Below are 20,144 nucleotides of genomic sequence, written 5' to 3'. Positions count from 1 at the left end.
AATACCTATGTTTCTGCATTGAAACTGGATTGTGTGCTTGCCGGGTTAGATCATAAGAAGCAGTCTGCATGTATGGGGCTCTTCTGTTTACACGGGCATGTGATGGGGTTCAGCACCCCATTTAGAGGGGGACTGTATCCACACACACACACACACACACACAGCTTTACCCACTTTTATCTTTTTATATAATAATCCATATCATCTCAGAGTGGCCCTGTTATAGTATCGTGTGTCATGGATGAAGAGCAGCATCGCTCCGTACAGTGCTGAGGTTTGGACTCGGAGCTTATGTTAGGCAGAGGCTGCAGTGGTAAGAGGGGTTGCACAAACATATGCATGACTGGACATTTCTGGTTATACTGCATCATTCATGTCTAATAACGCAGCACAAGGCATTCAAATACATGCTAAACACATGCATGCATGCACAAAATACACACTTATACCTAATAACGGTGTGACCTGTGCGTTTGTGCGTGCATATGCGCGTGTGCGTGTGTGTGTGTGTGTGTGTGTGTGTGTGTGTGTTAGGAAGAGAGAGAGAGAAAAAAACAGAACAGCCTCCCCAGAATCACCTCTCCTCTCTTCCGCCTGTGGCAGCCCTAGAAGACGCCGCTTAGAGCGGGACAAACGGAAGTGCTTCCCCTCCGCCGCAGCAGCGGCTGGAAGGCCCAGGCAGACAGGCGACGCAGCGTGGACGGGACCTGCAGAGCACTCTGTAGTCGAGCACAAAACAGCAGGGTTGTTGCCGCTTTACTCTACTTGGAATTTATGACCCGAAGATATTGCAGAATTCAGCATGCGGGGCTGCCAGCTGTAATATTAAAAGGGAGCCAAAGTGTTTACCTGGCCGTAGATGCTGTTTGTTGGATGTGAAAAAAGGAGAAAGCAAAAATGAAAAATATATGAAAAGAGAAGTGCTGACAATCATGTAAACAATAACAAGTTGAAAGAAACAGGATATAAGAAATTGTAAGTCATTAAAAGCAGTGGTGGAGTGAGAGAGAGAGAGAGAGACCAATCCAGGACTGTTGATCCTAGGCTGTAGAGTGGGTGATGTCCGAGGCTGGATGAAAGCTTCTTGCTAACTCTCTAGTCACGTAGTTTACAGTGTGCTGCTACATCTGTGTTACATCAGAGCTCCATCCTGGGAACCATCCAGCCTCTACACCACACACCCTCTACACCACACACCCTCTACACCACGCACCTTCTACACCACACACTCTCCACCACACACCTACTCCATCACACGTACATCACAGTGTGACCACTATGCTCCATCCAACCCTGGTTAAGGCCTTGCTAACATGACACTTTTCAGTACTCCTCCCTTATGATAACATATTGGCACAAATTTACTCTGAGCATGTAGCCGGGTCGAGAGGACAGAGCCATTACGGGTGCAGATTAGTTATAAATGATGTGTGTCACTGATACACTGCACGATGACGTATGACCATAACTTATTTTCAGATACTCTTCATCTCTGTCTTCATGTTTCAGTCCTAGCTGGATGGTGAAGAGGTGAGGAACATAGTCTTACAGGTCCGGCTTTTCACACCGGGGCTTCAAAGTTCAGCAAAGCGATTGATTCAGATCATTATCAAATCTGCATCATGTGTCATCTGTTCCTCTTAGTTTTTTGGTCCTGAAGCTAAAACTGTACCGCATACAATTTCAGCCAAGCACTAGTATCCTGCTAGTATTCATTCAGCATTAGCCATGTTAGCTTTGCTTTCTTTAAGTCATTGTTTTGTTTTGTTTTTTGGGGGGGGGGGTTTGGTGGGGGGGGTGGAGGTGGGGGGTGGAAATGTTAATTTCCACCCTTAGTAACATCATATACCACCCTGTATTACATTTTCATGCAGCATAAATCATTCTCTGAGCCAAAGGTGTTGTCTTTGGAAGTGTCAGTGACACTGATTGTCTGGGTAGTGAATGATTTGTGTGGGCCAGGCTGTATGGGCAAGCCTTCTCTGGGAGCCGTGATTGCTCTGGGCAGGCCTCTGCTGGTTCATTTGACAGCGGGGGTCTTACTGAAGCCATACATGAAGTCTGTACTCACCAGGGGTGTCTGGCTAACAGCCAGCATCCTGGGATTGCTTTATCTACCACAGTAGCCAAGAGGAGGAAGGAACATATTGTGTGTGTGTGTGTGTGTGTGTGTGTGTGTGTGTGTGTGTGTGTGTGTGTGTGTGTGTGTGTGTGTGTGTGTGTGGTGGAGTGGGATGGGGGGTGGTTGGTCTGATTACCTGGTGTCACTCAAATCTGTCTTACTGTAAAGAGAGAGAGAAAGAGAGAGAGATGAACCAGCACACAGAGACATCATTCTGTGTACTCTATCTATCTATCTATCTATCTATCTATCTATCTATCTATCTATCTATCTATCTATCTATCTATCTATCTATCTATCTATCTATCTATCTATCTATCTATCTATCTATCTATCTATCTATGTGTCTGTGTAATAAGGTTGGAGCATAACCTAAATATGCTATTCAGAAAAGCACAAATAGGGGTGTTTTATGAATATTTCTTTATGAATACACCTTTTTGTGAAATAGCCAGTGTTTTTCTTAAAGCTGCAGTCAGTATGACTGAGAAGAGTGGATTTAACTTGAAAAAGTCCCTGCCACTCTGCCTTAGCCCCACCTCCAAAGCCCCGCCCCACAAGGGAGGCTGCTGTGCACTCTGTGATTGCTGGCCAACAAAGAAACAGGAATAAATCTTTTAGTCATGAAACATAATCCACAGCAATATTGATTTGGCAAAAGAACTGGCACACCCTTTTCAGTGCTTGGATATTTGTTTGATAACAGAAAATGCCATGTATAGTGCTAAATAAGCAGTAAAGCACTTATGAGAACATTTAGCTGTTAGAGTGCAGGCACACATAAATATCAGGATGAACACCAAATGGATGACTGCCTGGGCACTTAACACTTAAAGATAGTTTCAGCAACCTCCAAATAAAACACTGCTAACCAGCAGCCTTAACACCAGAAACAAGCTAATGCTATCCTGACTGCAACAACAGTAAAATAAGAAACTACGGAATGTTACTATAACCATTACTATCGTAGCTTTGTGATTTCTTTTAAGAAATCAAATTTAAAATTTTGAGTCCTGTGCTCTACACTCTCTTCACCGATGACTGTGCCGCCTCCTAGACCAGCACCAGTATCAAACTTGCTGACGATACTACATTCCTTGGACTGATCAATGGAAGTGATGAGACAGCATATAGAAGGGAATGTGGCTGCTCTGTAGTTATAGTACCAGGACAGTCTTCCATAAATACCAACATGTTCACCAGTGGCCTCACAGTCAGACTGAAAGGCTCTCCAGAGGTTGGTGAAGACTGCCAGAACCATCACAAGAACTGCCTTTCTATCACTGGATGTTTACTGCACCAGGGTCTTCTGGAGACTGGATTGCATCTGCACAACATGTCCATGACACACTTGTACTACAGGTTTTTTCTTTAAGAACATTCAAACAGCTTGCTGCTCTCGGCCAAGCACCACATTTCAGTTTGCACACTGTACTTTACTCTTAATACACTCTTCAGTGTCTTTTGCTGCGCATGCTTGTATAGCCTACCTCATGCGTACATAATATATCCTCTATTTTATTACTGATCCTTTATTTTATATCCTGCTTCTTTTTTTCCTTTCATATTTATATATGTTATTATTCTTTTCTTAGCTGGCTATGGAAGGAATGCAGAATAGGAATGTCATTGTTCCGTGGAACTGACTGTTTTCTGGGCACAGGATAATAAAACCCCTGAATCCTGAATCTTATATCTTGAAACCTCCAACAAAAAGGTTGGTGTGCAAATCAGAACATAGTGGTTCATAATTAACTAATTAGACAGAGTACCGGTATTAATCAGCCTGAAAGGACACAGCATTTCTTTGTCAGTACTGACTACCATTGAGGCCAGTGAGTTTTTCCCTCTATTTAATATCTTCCTCATTCACATAATATAATTTATATTATGCTGACAAATGATTGGAAATCTACCTCTCAAATGCACATTGTGGTCCTTTATGTCTGCTTTTCTTTGATATTTCATAACCATTATTGCAGAAATTTGCTATTATTTCCTTTGGAATATCTCTCATTGATATCGTTGAAAATGTCATTGATTAATATGGCGGGTGCGAGAATTTGACGGGCTTAGCAACAGTAACCAAAGGGGGCAGGATTTGGTGAAGGGGAAATTGGCATGCAACACCGCAACAGGTCATTTGTGTGTAAACCGGCAGGCATCTTACCGTACGGTAAGACAAAACCATGAGTGTTGTGCCATTATCTGTGAGAAATGCTCAGAGCCGTAGCCTGATACAGTGTCTGGAGTAAAGGAATCCGTATGAAGCATGTTAAATATGCGTACTCGGGCCATGATGGAGACGCGGCTATTTCTATACTAGTTGGATAGATAGTGTATCATATATCGTAGCCGCTGATTAAAAAACAGCTTATGTAGGCAACGGCATCAGTAATAGTAGGCCTACGAAGCATTTCAAAGACAACTGCTGGCTCTGTTGTCTACTAGTTACCCCATAGTTAGCAGTGTAGTTTTGACACACTTGTTTGATGTCCCAAAACCCCATACCACATTTTCCAACAGATGCCCGTTCATCTGAATACAAATATTGCTGCCTCAATAAATACAGATGTAAACACACACTGGGATTTCTACACATCTCTACTGCATAAACGTATAATGTATTTTCCATAGGTGCCACTTTTCTGAAGCATATCTCTGAATATGGTTACTTACCAAATTAAACACATGCTATTAGACTGGGATTACAGCAACTAAAATGAATTGTGGATTACAATAGATTTGCATTTCCATAATACCTGAGATTACTGCGGAGTTCTAGTTGCAGCATTGCAGCTTTGTGGAATTTTTTTTTTTGTTTGTTTGTTTTTTGTTTTGTTTTGTTTTGGTCTTTGAAAGAATGTTCCGGTATCTTATTTCTGGCAGAGAGAGCAACGTCTAAAAACGAGACAAAAGCAGTTAGCACCCGAGAACAGGAGTACGTTTGTGGCGTGGACCGAAGGTCTTCAAAAGCGCGGAAACTCCACCTCCTGTCCGGGCGAAAACGCACTTCATGTGCATACGGACTCAGCATAGCCGCGGCTTAAAATCAATATTAAAATGAATGAGGAATCAGTGGGCGGTGCGTGTGTGTTCGTGTCTTTCTAGGAATGACTCCCAAAATCACCTGTTTCCCACGCGGGCCGGAGGGATGCGTTTGGCTCTTGCCTGGAATGTTTGTGCATGTGCACTGCGATCGATCCGTGCCGTGCCGCGTTTGCTAAACTGTCCTAATGGAGTCGGCGGAGTGGCCCCTCTGAAGACCCCACATCAGACTAATGTCTGCAGCACGCTTATCTGCCAGTTCAGCTGTATTCGCGCCGCCGGCTAGCAGGCGTGTCAGCCACAGGAGTGCCCCTAGCTGTGATTTGGATAATGAATGTTTGTTATTTCCGATAATAATGACTTCAGTGATGCTCATTACGTTCTTTTAACAGCCCAATTAATTTACCACAGAAAATGTCAAAGGCTCTTCTCTCTCTCCCTCCCTCCTTATCTCTCTTTACTTCTTTATTTAAACATTTATCTGTCTCTTTTCCGTGCTGCTCATGTCACATTTGCTCGCATTTGATCTATGGATTCGGCACTTTACATGAAGTCGGTATCGATCAGCTGTGGCTCGTGCCCTGCGCGCGGCTAGGCGCGCTGCCGCCATCGTTCTCGCTGTGGCTGCCTCTCATTAGCCGGCAGACAGCAATTGTCTAAAAGCGCCTTAGCGCCGCCGTAATCCTGCAAGAAGCAGCACAGGGCCAACGATGATTAATTACATAAGCCGAGCGAATTTATTGTCACCGCGTTAGCAAAATTTTGAGCCGGCGACGGGCACCTCCAGCAGCGCACCGCTATGAATCGCTTCATCATTAACGGCCGCTACTATCAGGATGTACACACAGGAAACGACAGCAGTTCCAGAGAGGTGCTGGAAGTGGACCCGGGCCGTTTGATCGATGGGGTGTCAGCATAAAGCCTGTTTAAAAAAGAAGGAAAGACCTGTCAAACTTTGTTTTCTGATAGTAGGTTGGTTTTCTTGCCTGGTGTTTCTCCGTTGCCGGTGATACGTCTGATGCCGTCAGTCAAGACTAAAAACGTCGGACAGCTTCCGAGCCCTCAGTCCCTGCTGGTTTTGATGCTCTGGTGGGATAGAGACACAGACATGACAGTTCAGAGGGACTGTAGAAGCCCCTGTGTTGTGGCTGGTAGCGGACACGTCACTCTGCTTGCGTTCACCCGTCCAGACAGCTATGGTCTGTTTGCGCGGTGTGAACTGCCCTGTCAGTGACCCATTTAGAAAAAGACTCTAAGAACCTTCCCAACTAAAAGAAATCCCTTACTTTAATCCCAGTTTAATCGTAATTGGGAAGAGCAAAGAGCAGGTCTCCTGCCAGACCCACTTGTAGTGGATGAAAGTGCTCTGAACCTATAGATTTGGAAGCTGTGTGTGTGCGCGTGTTTGCGCGCCTGTATGTGAGGCTTCAGTAGGACCTTGACAGAGACCCTGTCTAATCAGAGTGGAACTGTATTCTCCTGTCCCCTGCAAATTGGCTGTAGTGGACAAGCCAATGCCAGACCCCACAGCGCTTTGTACCCGTGTGTTCAGGGGCCCAGTGTGTCGGTGAAGGCAGGCAGGCAGGCAGGCACTGGTGCTACTGGAGCTGTGTATGTGGAAAACTCACTGCTTTGCTTGTAGTGCAAAGCACCTCAAGCTCTGAACGCTCGCGCAGTGAAATGGAGCCCAGACGAGCGTCTGGCCCAGAGAGCTGCATTTCACCTTGTCATAATACAGCTTCACATTCATTCAGCTGCTCGACGGCATGAACCCGAACATAGAGCTAAACAGTTTGTTTCCCTTTAACCGAAAACCGTCCATTGAAAAAACAGTGCATTGTTTTCCTTTGAGAATTCAGATAATATAAACATATTCGGACCATAACAAAACTAAAATGTGAGCTGAATTGTAGGACTCCAAGAGTCCAGAGTCACATTACCTTCCATTACATTACCTCACTCTAATAACGGCATAACTTTCATTCATTTAATGTAGTTATTGAATAATTCACAGTGGTTAGTGAATAGTATACATTGAGATTAATAATAACTACAAATGCCCAGAGTTTAAGTCAGCATCAGACTGACATTAAGTCAGCATCGGTTCCGTTCGGATCTGTGGAAATGGCAGTATCGCTCCAAATCTTCACACTCGGTTATAAGTGTCAGTGGAAATCAGAGCCTTTGCTGACCAGGACAGCATTACTGAGCGCATGGCCAGTGGTGCCAAACACGCTGAGACAGGGTAGGAAACACATAGCCTGTGCAGCCCGTAGACCTGCCATCCAATCGAAGTGCCATCACATTCCTACTGTGTCATATGTAGTTTGTATTTTAAGGGCCTTTGACAAGCTATCTGCAATGAGCAGGTGATTGAAATCTACCAAGCTGCACACCCTCAAAGCTGATGCACGGAGCAGCTTGGTTTGGCATTTCTTGATATAACAGTTTTACATCTATAGCTCTTCATAACTTGTGTTGCTACTCATCGGTGTGTGAGAGATTTCAGTGTATTTCATCTTATTTCTGTCTGTAAAGCGTCCTTGAGTTTGAGAAAGGCCCCATATAAATGTGACTAAAAATATAATAATAACAATATATGCACGCTTTTATATAAACTAGCCTCCGTTTTTTCCAAAGTGAACCAGAAAGGGAACCAAGCAATGGCTGACCTCAGTTTTTTTTTATGTTCAGAAGACAAAAAAAAATGTTAAAAGAGGACTCACTTCTCTTTAGCACTGATGAGATCTCAGACCCATTGTTATTCACACAGGCCCTTTAGATCTCAGCCCCATCTGTGTAACAATGAATTACTGTTAGTGTAGTCAAGATGGCCACGTTTAACGCTGGTGTTATTTTGGGTTTGCTACAATTCCACGAAATGGATAAAAGGAGACAGTCTAAACTGAAGTGACCTAGCACGCCCAGACCCAAAGAGGACACAGGTGTGGAGGAGACTGTAAACGCGGCTGCAGAAACACACGCACACTTTTCTCGAATTTGTGTTTCGCCTGTGACCACTGTCACTGCATATGAGAAGCTTCAGTGTAAATAAACACCTCAGAGGGGGCGGCCGTTAAGCGGACCGCGGACCACAGACCACAGATGAACCGTGCTGTACCACCTCGGGAGGTGATCTGAGTTCAGTTCATTCTGAGGTCCGATTGTAGGGACCTGAGTTCCTTTGACATGTTCACATATTCAAAAGGAGCCATGACTCAGAAAACCAACTGAAATGGTGAAATGACCCAAATACCCAAATTTGAAAACACTCTAATGCTGTCTTTCAGGTTTCAGTGTTCATGTAACAACTGGATTTGAATGAAGTGACACGTTTTTACTTCACCACAAACGTGACTTGTGTTCGAATTAAGTGGTTAGAGGAGTCCAGATGTCTTCATCTTTAGTTCTTGAGCCCCACTGACCTGAACAGTTTCAAATGTTAGAGCTATGCAAGGCTTTATGGGTAATGTACTTCTGTAAACTTAAGTGTGATTGGCAAATGTAATGCTATTCATGGATGATGTTTTTTTAAAGTTGCATATGGCACAGACATGGCAGAGATAGAGGTCTTGAGAATATTATTACATTCTCCTGCATCACAAATAACAAAACAGAAAAAAGTACTTTTTGATGGCAGTGAGGCATCTTGCGGATATTAGATTCCTGTTTAGGAAAACAAGGTCACCAACGCTTAGGGAAAAATAGCTTGTTAGATAGAAAAGTCAAATCCAGTGAGAAAGTGCATATTAAATGAACTTGATTGTTATTCCAATGCTGTTCAGCAACAAACCGGAATAATTAGTTTGCGTTTTGCAGCATAATCCTTAATCCACTATGGAATAGTGGCCGTGTCTATGTTTGCTGTTCCCTCTCAATCCATTAATAATGCATTTCTGTTTGAAAGTGCAAATTGAAATCCGACTTAGTCATAACAAGCAGTGTGCCCTGTATTTACCGAGCTCTGCTGTGTTTACACAGCCCTCAGGCATGTGTGATGGGGTCCAGCACCTTACTTAGATGTGCACACACACAGACACACACACACACACAGACACACACACTCACAGCCGGAGACTGGAGGTCACGGGCTGCCGAAAAGTCCCTAGTGGTGCAACCCACTATCACTGAGGCCCCTGGAGACCCTCTTGGTAGAGAACAGTATTTACACACACACACAAATGTGCATGCACACACACACCAGATGTTTATTCAAATGAGTGGCATGGGTATTTTTGCATTTGAATGGGATGGGGACAGAGTCATTAAGATCAGCTTGTATAAAATGGCCATTCTCTCCTGCATGGCTTTTTGTCATGCTAATCACCCTCTCCGGATGCTCCGCACGCGTGCGCACGTGCTCACCTGGGCCACGTCTCCTCCATCTTCCCTCCCTCGTATCCGTTTTGAGGCTTCTCCCTTCTTCGTCCATCCCTATGCCATCGTGGCGAGGGCGCTTCCACAGTTGCAGGAGAACACACGCGCATTACGCGGCCACTGTGTGAACTAGTTCTCCGAGTGCCACCATTTCCCGAGCGACCCCCGTCACAACAGCGCAAGCCAAGGTGCCGCTCAGACAAATTGACCTATCACTTAAATATTCCGAGTTTTGCATCTTGTCCATAGTGTCCGAACCCTTCGCAAATGGTGCTTGAGGAGGGGATTGCAGTTTAATGATAATCGTTAACATTTAATTAGTGCAATACACCACTGAGGTGACGGAGGCACAGTTAATGACATATCAATGGTGTTGTGTAAAACCCCCTCCCCAGCTACGATCAGAGGCACAGAGGAACCAAGCCCCCCGACTCTCGGACCACAACACTTCCTCTTGGGATCGCTCAGAGCAGAGGCCGCAACAGAGTCCAGAGTTTGGCTGAAGGTGGGGGGAGGTGGGTAGCCTCGGGCGTCGCCGCACCGGCCACGTGCTCGGAGGCTGCGGGGGTCTCCGCCTGCGGCCAGGGGTCGCCACCTCCAGTGATCGTCCCTGCAGTGCCTGACGCACGTCCATGGAGGCCCCGGGTGGGAGAGGGGGAGACGCACTTGCCCCTTTCATCTGGCTGTAATGCAGATTCACAGGAGGGGAGAGAGGGAGGAGGAGCACAGCAGGACTGGGAGTGTTTAAAGGCTTTGAGAAGCCAGCTGAAGGCGTGGGCTCCAGCAGTGTGTGCGTGACTGGGAGGAGTGTGTGTGTGTGTGTGTGTGTGTGTGTGTGTGTGCGTGCGTGCGTGCGTGTGCGTCTGTGTGTGTGCGTGTGCGTGTGCGCGTGTGCGTGTGTGCGTGTGCGCGTGTGCGTGTGCGCGCGTGCGTGTGTGTGTGTCCGTGTGCGTGTGCGTGTGCGTGTACGTGCGTGCATACACTCTTGTGTGAGCGTTGCATGTGCACCTAACTGAATTGTGAGTGCAGTAAATTGAGCGTCTTCTTCAGCTGACAGTCATCTTTGCAGCGTATCTCTCAGCAATGTTTTTCCATTTCCTCCCTTTACTTTAGTTTTCCTGGTGTGACAGACATGGCTGGGTGGTCCTCCATCAGCAGGAGCCCGAGGGTCACACTGTGGGGTGGAGGGCTGGGTTGGGGTGGATGGAGTGAGATGAGGCTCAGGTTACAGGCCACCCTGCCTGTCAGCTGCCACGGCATGCTGTAGTGATGGAGGTGAGGCTAAGTGTCATGTCAGGCTGCAGGACGCATCCCAGAAATGACCAGTTTGCACAGTTAGGCCGGCTCGTGTCATTTCAGAGCTCTTATACTTTAGTTTCTCTCTCTCTCTCTCTGACTCTCTTATTCTCTCTCTGGCAGAATCTGTGTCAGGACATTTAATTTTGTGACGCAGAGCTGTGTTGTTTACTTTTGTGCCTCTCAGATCTTTCCCTGCTCTGTCTTCTCTACTTTCTCGATCACACTGCTTCTCCGTTCTCTTGACTCCTGGTGTTTGTAGGCGTTTTGGGTCGTTTCCATTTGTGAGTCCATCTGCATAAATCCACTTATCGCCTTGTCTGTGATTCTTATAAATTTAATACTGATTTTGATGACATCATGCGTCCATCTCAGTTCAATTACACAGCAATCCAGTCGATTTTTGTACATCTGACAACGGTGTGCAATCATCATTTTAAGTAGAGAGCACATTTTTAGATGAAAACTCAGGCGGTCTCCATGAAGACTGAAATCAATAACTAATTTTCCTGGTGATATGTGTTCTCCATATCTGAAGAGAAAATGTTTGAATCTGAGCTCTTGTGGACCACTCCAACGAAACGTTTGTTTTTCCAATGTAGGTTCTATATTTAGGAATGTTTTATTTAACGATGAAAAGGCTGTTGGCAGACTTAATGGTTTTGCGGTGGTGGTGATCATAACAGACATGTCCTCGCCACACACTGAAGAGCTCTGGGTCTCGAGGGCAGCTGTGCGCTTCCTGAGGGCAGACCTGTGAGAGGATTATGTTTCCAATCTCCACACTGTCCTGGATGATGGAAACATGGATGTACACTGTGACCTCAAGTTCTATCACACTGTCCAAACATGTGAAGCATGACTACTCAAATCCGATCACACACACGCACGCACACGCACACACACACACACACACACACACACACACACACACACATTCCAGCTAATCTGTAGGATTTCATTATGTATTGGGTAATCAGAAGAAGTATCTCTCTGCTCTCAGACGTATCCTCTGGACATTTTGTTGTGTTGGTATCTGACCCGGCTGTTGTCTTTAGTTTAGAGTGAAATACAGCTAGCAGAGCTTTGGCAGTCTGGTTAAGTGCTTATATGAAGCACAAGGTGAGTGAACCGTAAAGCCTTTATTTCAGCAAGTCCCCCAGAACCTCAGACAAGGACACTTGGGTAGGAGCTCTGTGATAGTGAGGTGAACTGAGATAGGAAAAGTTTTACTATACAAGTATTCCATTTACATTATTTATCTTACTTTGGAATAAGTAGTGACTGAAGAAACAGACTGAAGAACTACATTAACATTATTAAAATTACTTATGTTTAATTTATTTATGAAATACATGGATAGCATATATATACATAACATTATGCGCATGAATTATGCTTGTAAAGATGCCCAGATGTCTTCAGGTGAATTTAGGGGGCATTAGTCCCTGAGCACTATCAGCTCTGTTCCTCATATATGAGGGCAAATTTCCAGAACTCATGAGTTCTGGGATGTTTTTAGACATACGATCTGTTGTTATCTGATGTATCAAGTTATTGACCAGAGAACAAGAGTCCCAGATAGGAAGGAGGCATGAAACACACACACAACAGGGCAGCCTGTATAGCCTCTGGATAGCTGCTACAGCTGCAGCCTGGCGGTAGCCATCAAATGTGCGGTGGATTTGTAAAATGATCTTTTGTCTCTTCTTTTCCCCAGTGCCCCCGCAGTTTTTGAACTACCCATCCAACACTTATGCGCATGAGAGCACAGACATCGAGATGGAGTGCGGAGTGACAGGCAACCCCCAGCCCGACGTCCACTGGGTGAAGAACGGCGAAGTGGTCATCCCCAGCGACTACTTCCAGATTGTGGTGAGAGAGCGAGCGAGAGAGAAAGAGAGAGAGAGAGAGAGAAAGCATGAGAGAGAAAGAGGCAAAGAGATGATGTAAGTGGAGGGATACAGGAAAAAGAATGTATGGCGAGATGATGAGAGACCTGTGGTTAAAGCAAGGTGGAGAATCCTGCTTCGGAGCTGGACAATTCCTCTGGACTCATCCTCAGTTAGTGAAGATGGTAAAAAGATTATCTGTGATCACACGGACCGCTGAGGTGGAATATGGCTGTTCTTTATCTTAATACCCAAAACACAGGAATGATTAATTAGCATAATTATTAACAGTTGAAAGTAATGACTTATACGTTATACGTTATACGTTCATCTAATCTTTACTTTACTGCATTCAGCAATGAAAACCCAGAAGACACACCTTTAATCCATAATTTGTGATCCCATGGTTTTGAATAATTGTGAGTTTTTATTCATCTCTGTATTCCAGGACGGTGGGAACCTGCAAATCCTGGGCCTGGTGCGTTCGGACGAGGGATTCTACCAGTGTGTGGCTGAGAACGAGGCTGGCAATGCCCAGGCGATGGGCCAGCTTATCCTGCTAGAGCCAGGTGAGGGAGTGCACAAGGGTGTCGTGTGTAAACCTGCCCATGAGTGCTGATCTGAGATCAGTTTTCAAATCCAAATTTTTATGTTGTGTATTATAAGGAGTAGAAAACACTGGCTTCAGATCAGCAGCTATAGGGCTGCTAGCAGCACGCCTGCAAGTCCCTGTTACTGTGGCTCTGCGCTGTGCCATTATCACCAATGTCCATCTGCTCTCTCTCACACACACACACACACACACACACACACACACACTCCCACACACACACACACACACTCCCACACACAGAAACACACACTGCCTGCAGGAAGGTCAGTAGGGCAGTGAGTGAGACAGGACCATTCACAGATGTTCTGGGCTAGATGACTGTAGCAGTGTAACAGTGTGTGTTTGTGTGTGTGTGCATGCGTGTGTGTGTGTGTGTGTGTGTGTGTGTGTGTGTGTGTGTGTGCAAGAATGTGTGTGTGTGTGTGTGCGTGTGCAAGAATGTGTGTGTGTGTGTGTGTGTGCGTGAATGTGGGGGGGGGGGGGGGCTTTACTGAGAGTTTAACATTGTAGAACCTAGACAGGCTTTTACACACACACACACTGCCTGCAGGAAGGTCAGTGGGGCAGTTAGTGAGACAGGACTGCTCACAGATGTTTTGTGCCAGATGACAGTAGCACTGTGACAGAGAGTGTGCAAATGTGTGTGTGTGTGTGTGTGTGTGTGTGTGTGTGTGTGTGTTTGTCATATTGAGCGTTGAAGATTATAGAATCAAGACAGTAGGCTTTTACAAACACACACAGAAATTAAACACACACACACACACACACACACACACACACACAAACATACATACACATACCGCATCTTCCTGGAGCTAAGCATATGTGTTTTCATGCCCATCTGCAAGAACATTTGATGGAATCTCCACAGCCACTTCCAATACAGGAAGCCTCAGTAACTAACTGTCAGCTCCACAGAGCAGCACTGGGCTCCTGTCTACCAGTGGGGAGGTCCTGCGGCTTGTGTGTGCTGGTGGAGACATCCTGCAGCTTCTGTCTACCAGTGGGGAGGTTCTGCAGCTTGTGTGTGCTGATGGAGACATCCTGCAGCTTCTGTCTACCGGTGGGGAGGTCCTGCAGCTTGTGTGTGCTGGTGGAGACATCCTGCAGCTTCTGTCTACTGGTGGGGAGGTCCTGCAGCTTGTGTGTGCTGGTGGAGACATCCTGCAGCGTATGTGTCCATTAGCACTCGTAAGGGGGTTGGACTGTATCCCAAGGCCTTGCAGAGGTGGACCAGTGGCTAGTTTAGGAAGCCACACCCTCCTGTCATGTGATCAGCCTGCCCTGAAACACTCTGGACCAGTCCCAGCACCATGTGTGGCTCAGGATGTGTCCAAACCCAAAGAGAGATCCAGCCAGCTGCACAGTGACTGTGAAGTCTTCAGCACAAATGCTAGTTCAGCTTAGGACCGCAGTTACAAAACGCTTTAAGGATATAGAGAATGTGGCCACTCTGCATTTTAATAAGGCTTTACGTTACTGAAGAAGTGTGACATCATTGATTTTTGGTCAGCCAGTTATCTCGCAGAGTTTGGAACACTCATTATTATGCTGAACTTAATTCTATAAGCAAGTATTGATATTTCTGCCCACATCTGGTTGTGTTTTACATGGGTGTTGGAATAGAGGTTAACATTAGATAACATAAGTCTGATGAAGCTTATTACTGTCTAAAGAGATAAAGCATTCTTAGGTTGGATATCCAGACATATGTGTGTGCGCGCGCGCGTGTGTGCGTGTTTGTGTGTGCGCGCGCGTGTGTGCGTGCGTTTGTTTGTATGCGTGTGTGTGTGTGCGTGTTTGTTTGTATGTGTGTGTGTGTGTGTGTGTTTGTTTGTATGCGTGTGTGTTATTGTGTGTGTGTGTGTGTGTGTGTTTGTGCGGGTTTGTATGCATGTGTGTGTGTGTTTGTATGTGTGTGTGTGTGTGTGTGTGTGTTTGTTTGTATGCGTGTGTGTGTGTGTGTTATTGTGTGTGTGTGTGTGTGTGTGTGTTTGTGTGCGGGTTTGTATGCATGTGTGTGTGTGTGTGTGTGTGTGTGTGTGTGTGTGTGTGTGTGTGCTATTGTGTGTGTTATTGTGTGTGTGTGTGTTATTGTGTGTGTGTGTGTGTGTGTGTTATTGTGTGTGTGTGTTATTGTGTGTGTTATTGTGTGTGTTCATGGACTTCAGCCCAGACTGTCAGCACCGAGCCTTCCCCTTGCCAAACTGTCTCCAGGCCTCCAGCGTTTCCCACTGAAAAATGAACTAATACGAGACATAACTGCGTGTCAGTCTGAGCCACTCCTTAGCAAGCTGCCTACACGCCCTGGCCAGGATTTTTTCATTAAATACATTTTAGGAAAAAATGAAAGCCAATTGGAGGAGTGCTGGGACCCTGCTGTGACAGTCTTCATCTGTCTCAGGGAAAGGATGGATTATGACATGGGTTTTCCATAAAAGGGAAAGGATGGATTATGGCAAGATTTTTCCCCCACACTTTTTAATCAGTGCTCAGACAATGCCCCCCCCCCAACACACACACACACACAGGGGGCTCTGTGTTGGTCTGCACAGATGGTACAGAGAGAGGCAGCAAGGGAAAGCTGAATGCCAGCAAGGTCAAAGCCTGCAGCCATCGCTGGGCAACAGGGCATAGAGTCGGCACAGCGTGGCCATGGTACAGATTTGGGGGCGGTGGCAACAGATGCCTCCAGCCAATCAGTGGCCTGGTAGGGCCTGGTAGGGGGGCTTATGAAGGGGCAACTCTGATGCCAAATATGTAGACTCTGCCATTTGTATGGAAGGAGGAGTGAAATGAGTACCACACACACACACACACACACACATTCAGTATAAAACCCTTGCTCCCTTTGCTGTGTAACAAAAGCACAATGGAGTTAAGGATCAGAGGCTCTTTTAAGTGGAATTGTAAACCTGATGGACACACAAAGCCCTCCTTCAATAGCCTCTCACACACTCAAGAGTTAACTCAATCTACCCCATGCTAATGTACAACAGCCCACAGAGAAGGCCATGCAGCACAGAGGAGAGGAGATGAGAGGGAAAATGATCACAGGCATCTCTGCACTCGCTGCTGGACAAACACAAGCATCACCAGATCACGTGTGCCTTGTAATTAAGAGGCCCACTCACCACACCGCCAGGAGAACGGACGTGACGTGAGGAGGAGAGATGTAGCAGAACCACCCCCCCACCCCCCAAAAAAAAATTAAAAAATGGCAGAGAGAACAAGAGCTAACCGAGAAGAAGCTGCCATCACTGCACTGCTCCCAGAGAGCTGCTGATCTGGGTTTAGGAGACAAAGATCAGGCCTGTTTGGACACCACCTCTTTGGTTCAGGGATCGTCACTGAATAAATGCAGGAAAATTGGCCAGCTTTGGGTCAGCTGTGGAAGTTTAAGGGTGTTGAATGTACCTGTACCAGCCTGTTCCACACAGGGATGAGGCTGTCCAGAGACTGTAGTGGGAACTTGATGGTACAGTGTGTGTTTAATATGAACTAGTCACACGACACATTATTGCATATAGTGTAATATAATAATAAACTATCCTGTTCTGTGCAAGTGCAAAATGTAAAAAGTAACAAATACATTTATATATTTAATGCCTGTGTAGACACATGGCAACAAATGAGAAAGGCATGGGAAGAACTGGTAGAACCGTGTCAAGGAACTGGTCCGAAGAAAAACAGAACTCAAAACGTTTTGTACTGCCCATGTTTTTTTTAAGTGAAAACACATCAGTGAATAAGATCCCATTATACTTTTAGTGTGCAATATTCAGGGCAACAAATTGCAGTGAACTGTAATTATTCCTCAGTGCACAGTTTGCTAAAGGTTGTTTAATATTGCTTATAACATTCACCAGTTTAAATAAGGAATTTAAGACGTTTCGTCAATTAAGTAGTTAAGAGGCAGTGACGCTTGTGCCCTGAGCCAAGGTCTAGAGTATAACAGCAAGAGCATGTTTAGCTTATGATATTATGCATTCGGTATTATGTATATTACGTAGTCATTACTACATAGCTATGGGTGAAGGACAAACAATGATCTTACAATGGCAAAAACGAAGTAGATGTTTAACATAAAGAGTCAGCCCCAATCAGCAAAAATCAGAAATATATTTTCTGCCTTTGCAACACAGCACATAGTTACAAAAGTAACAGCAAGGCTACAAGGGTTGGTTGCCTAAAAATGACCATGAGACTATAATGAAACTATAATGGAAGCTATGATACATTGAAATCTAGACAGCTGTAGATTGGAATCAGAGGCAGTCATGCCCAGTCTGTAACACTGATGATCTGCCAGTTATACCAGCTACCCCCCAAAACATGCACACATTTACATTACTCGGTCAAATGTATCACGTCACACACCATCTGAAAAATTCCACCATAATGCCATAGCTTTTCTTATATTACATTTGACATGATTTGATACTTGCTGCTTTTAAAAGGGCAGAAATTGGCTTGACACTAAAGGTGACGCTCTTTCTCCCTCTCCCTGTCTCCGTCTGGCTCTCCCTGTCTCCGTCTGGCTCTCCCCGTCTCCGTCTGCCTCTCCCTGTCTCACCACTCCACATCTGTTGCTGGTTGTTCTGGATGTGAGTAGAATGTATCTAATGCCATTATGGACCCACAGTCATCCGGGAGCGATATGCAAGCTGTTTGTGCCCCCTGTCCCTGCGGTAATGGAGACCTGCTCCTGTTCCTCCAGCCAGGCACCTTGCTGCACGCAGACCGTTATTTACGGCAGCGTGTGTGCGGCCAGACGCGGGCCGTCTGCGTGAGGAGCCGGAGGAGAGACAGGGAGTGAGGCGCAGAGGCCGGAAGAACGGCAGCACCGCATCCGCATGCGGGATCCACTCCAGCTTTTCCCTTCCACACCATTGCAGAGAGCCTGAGAGCTGCTAGGACTATAAAACACATCACTACTTAGGGAGAGAGAGGGAGAGCGAGCGAGGGAGGGAGAGAGAGGGAGGGAGAGAGAGGGAGGGAGAGAGGGAGGGAGAGAGAGGGAGAGACAGACAGACTAAGACAAAATGGTGAGAGATGTAGAGAAAAAAAGAAAACTTACAGAGTAAATGCCACCCAACCAGATGTGTCCACCATCTTCCCTTACATTCTTTCTCTTACACTCTTTCTCTTTATCTCTCTTTTCTTTCTACCTTTCCCCTCTGTCTATAATCAGCCCCACCACTCACTTCTGCTTTACGTGTTAATCCCAGCATTGAGGTTAGCCGGCTGGGATTTAGTCATTATTACTGGCTTAAAAAACACACCTGTGATGGACAGCTTGATTGGAGAATAGTATTTACCACTCTGTCAGCTGGATTCCTAATGTTACTGATTATATGGGGTACATGGTGGTACATTTACATTGCTCAGTGTGTGTGTGTGTGTCTGTGTGTGTGTGTGCTGAGGTATGTCCAGTGTGTGTGTGTGTGTGTGTGTGTGTGTGTGTGTGTCTGTGTGTGTGTGTGCTGAGGTATGTCCAGTTTTTCTAATCTTCTATTGTTCTCAGATCTACAGCTGCAGCAATCTGTGTGTGTCTGTGTGTGTGTGTGTGTGTGTGTGTGTATGCAGAGGTATGTTCAGTTTTGCTTATCTCCTATTGTGCTCAGACCTACAGCTACAGTAGTCTGTGTGTGTGTGTGTATGTGTGTGTGTGTGTGTGTGTGTGTGTGTGTGTGTGTGTGTGTGTGTGTGTGTGTGTGTGTGTGTGTGTGCACATGTGTGTGCATGCATGTGTGCATGTGTTAAAGTACATCTCTGGTGCTTCACAGCCTTGGTAAGCCCCTGTGATTTATGCTCAGCTGCCCATAGGAAAAAGTGCAGAAATTCACCAATCAGAGGAATTCATTCATCAGGAACCAGGCAGGCCATCTATCTTATCCCGTACGTGCATGTGCTTGTTGTGTGTGCAGGTGCTTGTTTTTTGTGTGTGTGTTTGGTTGGGGTGTGGTGTTTGTTTGTGTGTGTGGGTGGGTGGGTGTGTGTGTGTGCGTGTGGAGAGAGAGATAGCTGTGGGGATTGTACACTGGACTCTAGAATCCCCCCCCCCGACCCCCCGCCCTGGGCATTATCCCAAACCTCTGGAACAGGTGGATCCTTCATCTCGGGAACAGCAGACGTTCCCAGGGAGTGCGGCTGCTCTCTGGGCACTGGGCATCGTCCCTCGCCTGCACTTAGCCTCCCCACGAGTCAGCACCGACAGGCCGCCGTGCTAATCACAGCTGAGGCAGCCATCTCTCCAGCTCTCTAATTAATTAGTGTAATTAACGCTCAGCGATATGCGGGTGCCGAGGCCCGTCTCCAGCTGCCAGAGGGCCCGTGCAGTGCCGAGAGAGACAGCCAGTCCCCTGGAAAAGGAAGCCCTGGTTACAGTGAGCGCTCTCCGCGCGAGGCGTGCCGGACCCCCAGTGCTGTGGCCTTCTGCTCTCTTCCTCGTCTGTTGGCTCTCTCCATAGAGGGCGATATTCATTTTGTTTGTCTGTTTGTTTATTTGTTTGATGTTTTTCTTCTTCCAAAGTCACAATGACCCCGCTGAGCTAAAGGAACCGCATTAGCCACACTAAGAGATTGGAATGTATGCTAATCGTCTTTAATCTATTGGTTTATCTAGCATGTATGTTAGCACTATCCTAGCTACTGGGTGTTCTGGGCTTAATATTCCCATTTTCCTGTATAAGGGCCCACCAGCGAGCTCTCACAGGACTGCTCATCCTCCCACCCCAGCACCATTCAAGGCTGCTTTAATTAGATCTATGTAATGCTTGTTCTTTTGTTCCCG

At 46.0% G+C, this 20,144-nt stretch overlaps 1 protein-coding gene across 4 annotated transcripts in view; it reads left to right on the top strand.

Annotated features, from left to right (window-relative positions):
* dcc (DCC netrin 1 receptor) overlaps positions 1-20,144 on the top strand; it is a 212,217-nt gene that overhangs the window by 108,566 nt on the left and 83,507 nt on the right. For all 4 annotated transcript variants that reach the window (XM_035526724.2, XM_035526723.2, XM_081719916.1 and 1 more), the window contains exons 6-7: positions 12,564-12,718; positions 13,184-13,304. In XM_035526724.2, the coding sequence (XP_035382617.1) occupies positions 12,564-12,718; positions 13,184-13,304 (276 nt within the window). The remainder of the gene's footprint in view (positions 1-12,563; positions 12,719-13,183; positions 13,305-20,144) is intronic.

This window comes from Electrophorus electricus, chromosome 8, assembly GCF_041902795.1.
Source record: "Electrophorus electricus isolate QZ-2024a chromosome 8, ASM4190279v1, whole genome shotgun sequence".
NCBI classification, from domain to species: domain Eukaryota; kingdom Metazoa; phylum Chordata; class Actinopteri; order Gymnotiformes; family Gymnotidae; genus Electrophorus; species Electrophorus electricus.
This window is presented reverse-complemented; position numbering and strand designations above follow the sequence as displayed.